At 40.8% G+C, this 6,084-nt stretch overlaps 1 protein-coding gene across 1 annotated transcript; it reads left to right on the top strand.

Annotated features, from left to right (window-relative positions):
• Positions 1-989: 989 nt before the first annotated feature.
• On the top strand, positions 990-4,741 carry LOC1279175 (uncharacterized). Its single transcript, XM_318855.5, has 5 exons — positions 990-1,290; positions 3,090-3,217; positions 3,308-3,437; positions 3,739-4,329; positions 4,410-4,741. Exons 1-5 carry the CDS (start codon positions 1,209-1,211, stop codon positions 4,508-4,510), a joined length of 1,032 nt encoding a protein of 343 aa, XP_318855.5. The 5' UTR covers positions 990-1,208; the 3' UTR covers positions 4,511-4,741.
• The last annotated feature ends 1,343 nt before the right edge of the window (positions 4,742-6,084 follow it).

Raw genomic sequence — 6,084 nt, 5'->3', positions numbered from 1 at the left:
AGCTAACAAAACACTAGGATTTATTCGAAGATGTAGTTTTAATTCAATGATAAGGCCGCTTGTTTGGCCAATCACTTAAACACAATAATCAAATTAACAATTAAACATTTAAATATTAAAGTGCTGTCAATAGAAAGACTAATGAAACTAGGAAATAGAATGAATTATGATGAAGGGAGAACATTGATGAAATTAGTCAGCAATTACGTGATAAGTATAATGAAAAGTGAAATTCACCCGCAGGCATGAACACAAAAAATGAAGCAGATGTTACATTTAGGTTTAAAGGATTAAGTAGGTTACGTTTAAGTTAATGTTACTATAAAATAAAATTTAGAACTTCTTAAACATACAAAAGCTAAAGATTCGATGTAGCCAACGTCGTACGTAAGATTGATTTGTGCTGGCCTCGTTACGATATAAAACAAAAATGTTTGCGTTTCGTCATTGTAACCGGAAACCTACGTCTGTGAATGATTGTTTACGTCCTGCCCATTTATCAATGTTCCTGTTGCCGTGTACGTCATACTTCATTTTATCAATGAAATTTTCGTATTTTTTTTTACTTCAGTAGCACATTCCACGGCGGGAGATGCATCCCCAATTTACAGTCCCAAAGCACTTTATCACACACCTCCCCGCGATCGAACGGGTGAGTAGCAAGCACGTAGATTCAAAGCATTCAAAGCGACACAAAACATATTTACACTAAATGCACGCAATAACACTCTAATAAATAGGTTTGTAGATTTAGCACAACCGTTGTTTAGAAATCATCTCCCGACCTAGAGCTAACTATTTAATAGTACATTTTTTCTCCTCGAAGAAACTTTCACAATCGTGCACGTACACTTATGGAAAAACCATGTCTTTCCAAGCGCTAGATAAGACCTACTGACCTCCACGACGGAAATTTCGGCTGCGGGCACGAAACAACTTTCATTTTATCATTTGCCGAGCGATAAAAGAGTGCCTCAGCAACCGACGCGATAATAGGGCAGAACCATTGAAAACTCTTCGCCGTATAAAAGGATACTTGCCCAGTTGACGATCCTCATTCGTGAAGAATTTTCGCGACTAGTAACACCGTTCCGTATTGATTTTTCGTACACTCGGAGTGATTGAAAGAGAGGAAACAAATAAAACAAAAAGGTTACGTTTGTGGTGCATTTTCTTGAGCTTGCGATCGCCGACAGTGACTTGTGACGATGAACTTCTCGATGTCGTTCGTGCTTATCTTGGTTGTCATCGGAATGATGCAGCTGTCACCAGCGAAGGGTCAATATACAGGTACTGCCGGGAAGGCCAACATCGTGTCAAATAGTAGCACCCCAGTGAACGTGTACGTCTTTGGTCTAACAAAGTGCAGTGATCAATTCTTGTTTCTATACACCACCCATACTGGCGCCAATTGTATCTAGCGTGCGTGGGGAACACAAGGCATGTGAAACGTGTTCGATTGATTAGCTTGTTCCGGTAGCGAGATACGTCTTAACATGTCACCCCGATAAGATCATCATTCTGATAAGGTGACGGAAAGGAGACAGAAGGCATGTGCTGGGTAGTGAACTGATAAAAAAGTTAGTGTGATGCTCTACACTACTATTGTGCATATCATAAGAAGGATGGTCCATGCGCACGGAAATAGACCTACTGATGGGTCTAAAAATAACGATAGGGTTTTCCCTATTTTAGTACCTTCGGTGTTTGTTTGATTGCTAAAATGATTACAGCAGATAAAATAAAAATGAAAGTAAGAAAAAATAATTGCACATACACGTTATGTCCAGACGTCTGGGAATTTCGTACCATGGCAGGAATTGCGATATGATCAACTTTATGACATGGGTGCACAGTATTAGGCAGACTTTGTTGCAAAGTGTTAGGTAAAACGTAATGATCGAATGATCTCCTGATGTTATTTCCATTCATCACTCATTTGCCAAAGCACAATGTCTAATCGGTCCTATGATCATCACACTTAAACGTTAAGCTCAAACTGCCCTATGATCCTATTGATTGTTGTTTCAATCTTACATTATTTTACATTATTTTTTTTTTATAAAAACATATCTTTACTTGAAAACGAATTGTATTTTATTCTTAGTTCATTCATGGACATGGGTGATTAGTTCATACAACTATTGTACCAAAGAAAGATAGGCTATTAAACTGTAGAATGGCATACATCTGCTAAAAATATATTGTCCAAAGCTTGTTTTCAACATGAATAGATGTTAAGAAACAAAAAAATGAGCAACAATACCGTAAACAAAATAAAATAGATTGTAGTAATATACAGATAGTAAGTGGTTATATACTTTGTTTAATTTGGCTCAGATGTGTTTGTATAATATTGAAGTATTTTGATATCATATCGGTCTAATTCTTCAACTATCAGTCACTATTTGATGTCCAATAGTACTCGACCTACGTCATTAGATTAAGTTTTCAATTAATTGGGAGAGCAAACTTTACAACCATTAGCTAATCCTCATTTTTAAAACAAGGGTAGCAATGGGAAGTTTTACTCGCAATGTCGATGTTAAGTAGAATTTAAATTAATGTCATTATTGTCAATGTTGTGTTTGCAAAAAGTATCTCCACATATCAATGAATAATAGTTCATTCAATACCCTAGCCGTATTCATTGCCCAAAACCAAAATTCGAAAAATCTTTTCTTCCTGACCTCTCAATAGACTGGTTATTCCACCGACGATTTAATGTTTTGTCCTTGCTGCAAATCCCACAAGCAAATCCAAGTAATATCCCAACGAAACCCGATTAAACAGATGAGATTTCCTAACGCTCTACACCAAGTCGCACCGCAGGCAAACGGCAAGAGCCATCTCTCAAATCTGGCAGGGAAATTTACACATCGCCTAAAGTGTGTAGTGGTGGAAATCATTTTTCGATCTCTTGAAACATTGGTAGCTGCACCATCAGCAACGGTACGGGGCTTTGGCCACCACTTATTTCATCCTTTACCACCGGGATTAGCTACCATTAGTGACGGGGTGACAACAGACCGCCGTCCAGCAGCAGAACGATCCAGCTAATCCCTACCTACACCTCCGTATTTCTACAGGACCTACACTTGCCTGCGGTGGTACATCCTTGGTAAAGACGACGACACTGCTCACCCCGAACAACATTGCTGCGAACGGGCTGACCTGTGTTTACACCATCCGCTCGCTCAACACGCGCATCTGTCAGGTAAGACAGACCATCAGGCCATTGCCAAACCGCACCGAAATGACCCACCATTGCAGCCAACTGACCGATTGCTCTTTCTTTCCGTCATAGCTTCGATTGGATTTCAACTCGTTTAGCCTTGCCCAGCCGACGCTCGATCCGTACCCGCGATGCATCAACGATGTGTTTTCGGTCGACAACTTAAACTTCGATTTATGCGGTGAAAATAGCGGTCAGCATGGTGAGTGTAGGGAAGGTTTTGGTGTGGGGAATTGAATTGAAATTGATTTTTGGAGGTGTTTTCAACCAGCCCGAAGCACTGATAGAAGATGGATGGTTTGACTCAAGTGAAATGAGGAAGTTCTTTTGAGAGTGAGCCGACTCATAATTTTTGGATATTAATATTTTTTATCACTCTATATGATCGTGTGTGTATCCGTAAACGTATGCTATAAATATGCCTATAGAAAGATGTGTTTTGTGCATTAACTTTTAGCAACAAATGTATAAGATTTTAACACACTTCATCTCTTTCTCCCCAGTATACGTACCCTTCAACCCCACCAGTGCCGATCGTACGATGACGATCACCTTCCGCATTGCCAGCCGCTCCCAGATCCCAACTCTGGCCAACCCTCACTGGAGCATCCGTGTGCAGCAGCTCGAGTGTCCGTCGGGTATGGCAGCCGCTGCCAAAGACGCTACCCGTCAGCTGGACACTCCCGACATGCTTCCACTGATGGCACGTACTCTCTCGCACGGTGATATCGGTCTGCTTGCACCCACCGGCTGTCTGCAGTACTTCCAGGACAACTCTGGTACGGTCGAATCGTTCAACTTTGGCAACGGAGTTGGTCCGTACCTTGGTGGAATGAACTATGCGATCTGCTTCCATCGACCCCGTAACAGCCAGACACTACGCATCCTACCGACCACCTTCGAGATTGCATCCTCTGGCAATCCGACCGCACAGAATCCGGGCGTCGATGAGCTGTGTTACTCCAGCGTTGCCATCGCGGCACGATCCGAAGACAACCTGCACATACCGAACGCGGTGGTCCGCTTGCCTACACTGCCCGCCCTGCGAGCCAACCGGTTCTGCAGTAATAGTTTGAGCAATGGTGAAGTTGATGGTAAGTCATTGGGAGACAGATTACAATTTCAATGCAGATTAAAAACCATCACCAAAAAAAACCTCTCTATGTCCTTTCAGTTACCGCGCCGGGACCATACATGATGTACTTCCAGAGCGATCAGCTATTTGATCCATTCCGTCGTGAAACCGGATTCAGTATGAGGTATCTGATTTTGTAAGCCAGTTCACGACCTCATCAAACCGGAATCGGAACAACGCCCCGGAACAGACCAAGGAATAACTTCCAATCGCTCGCTCAGCAATGCTGCAGGTTTGCCTGCGTACCATTAAAATAATAATGTAGCACGTTGCACACTACAAATGCACTCCTGATCATTGCTCAACGTTCTATTGCATGCGTTGCACTAATCAAATAAATCCTACTCTAAGACATTTCCATGACAACAAGAGAGAGGCGATGTTTGTGACAAGGTGTAATAAACTGTAACAAGAGATGACAACAATAATTGATTGGTAAAAGAAAGACGACAACGAGTTTGTTGAGAGGAATGTTTATATTTTAGTAGAAGGTAATACTAGCAATGTATTTGAACTAATTTGCTGTTTACACTATTTTCATTTTCAAGATCAGTGAGTCCAAGATCAGTGACCCAATTTTTTTTACAAATGTTCTTATACTGACTTTAATTGATTCGTATGTAAAAAACAAAATTAAAATATTCAACACATGACTCGTTAATGACAAACGTTTGCATCTGGAAGTAAGACTGGACGTGACGTACGATGATTAATACCTTAGCTCAGTTTTGGACTTAATCAAACACCAGAGCCATGCCTTGCTGTAGTTGTTACGGATGGACACTTAAACGATTAATTTTTTCGAACATTCTTTCGTCCTTTTACTATGATCAAATGTGATACGATGGTAATGTTCTCTCATAAAATTCATAATATTCCTATTTATAGCTGGAATCGTTCATTTAGTAATTTGTCTATGACCCTACTTCGCTGTGGACATTATCTTCTTCCTCTTTGGCACAAAAACCGTTATCGGTCAAGGCCTGCCTATACCACCAGTGGGCTTGGCTTTTAGTGACCTATTTATTACGTATGGAAGTACGATCCATTCAAAGCTTGAACCCATGACGGGCTTGTTGTTAAATCGTACGAGTTGACGACTGTACCACCAGACCGGCCAAACTGTATCTGGGGAGGGGTAATTTCAATTCAAACGCCTTGAAAATGGATGGCAAGTGGCTTGCTAGCTTCTTCTTCTCCTATTTAGCGTAACGTCCTACGCGGACATGCCGGCCTATGCAGGGTTTCAAGACTTAATTCATTACCACGCAACTGGATAGTCAATCCTTGCTACGGGGGGACGGTCAGACGGGGTTTCTGAGCAGACATATTGCTCTAAGGATCGGTAGAATTTAAATTGTCCTCTCTATAATACAATAGTATTTTATCCCTAAAGGCATTTTTGTACGTAAGTGCTGCAAGGTGTTATGTAGGTTGCATACAGTGGGGCTTATCTGAGACCGCCTACTTTTCTAAGCTTATGGATCTAACTCCGATAATCAACAGATATTGTTGATAAAATGTCAACTGCTTTTCTGTAGCTAATTGTTCGAACTAGTACTGAGCCTTTTCCCTCTTTTCAATTGAATTCAATATGGATTCAATTGAAAGTAAAGCTTTCAAGAATCTCTTAGAAATAAAAATTGGACAAATAAATATGCATTCAATTCAAGACAACCCACTTATAATTTTTAGTATTAAGTCATCTGTTTAA

This window comes from Anopheles gambiae, chromosome 3 (assembly GCF_943734735.2).
Source record: "Anopheles gambiae chromosome 3, idAnoGambNW_F1_1, whole genome shotgun sequence".
In the NCBI taxonomy this organism is placed as follows: domain Eukaryota; kingdom Metazoa; phylum Arthropoda; class Insecta; order Diptera; family Culicidae; genus Anopheles; species Anopheles gambiae.
This window is presented reverse-complemented; position numbering and strand designations above follow the sequence as displayed.

Coding starts and splice junctions, on each gene's coding strand:
- LOC1279175 (XM_318855.5), top strand. CDS start 1,209: ATGAACTTCTCGATGTCGTTCGTGCTTATCTTGGTTGTCATCGGAATG. Junction 1,291..3,089: donor AGCGAAGGGTCAATATACAG/GTACTGCCGGGA, acceptor GTATTTCTACAG/GACCTACACTTGCCTGCGGT. Junction 3,438..3,738: donor TGAAAATAGCGGTCAGCATG/GTGAGTGTAGGG, acceptor CTTTCTCCCCAG/TATACGTACCCTTCAACCCC.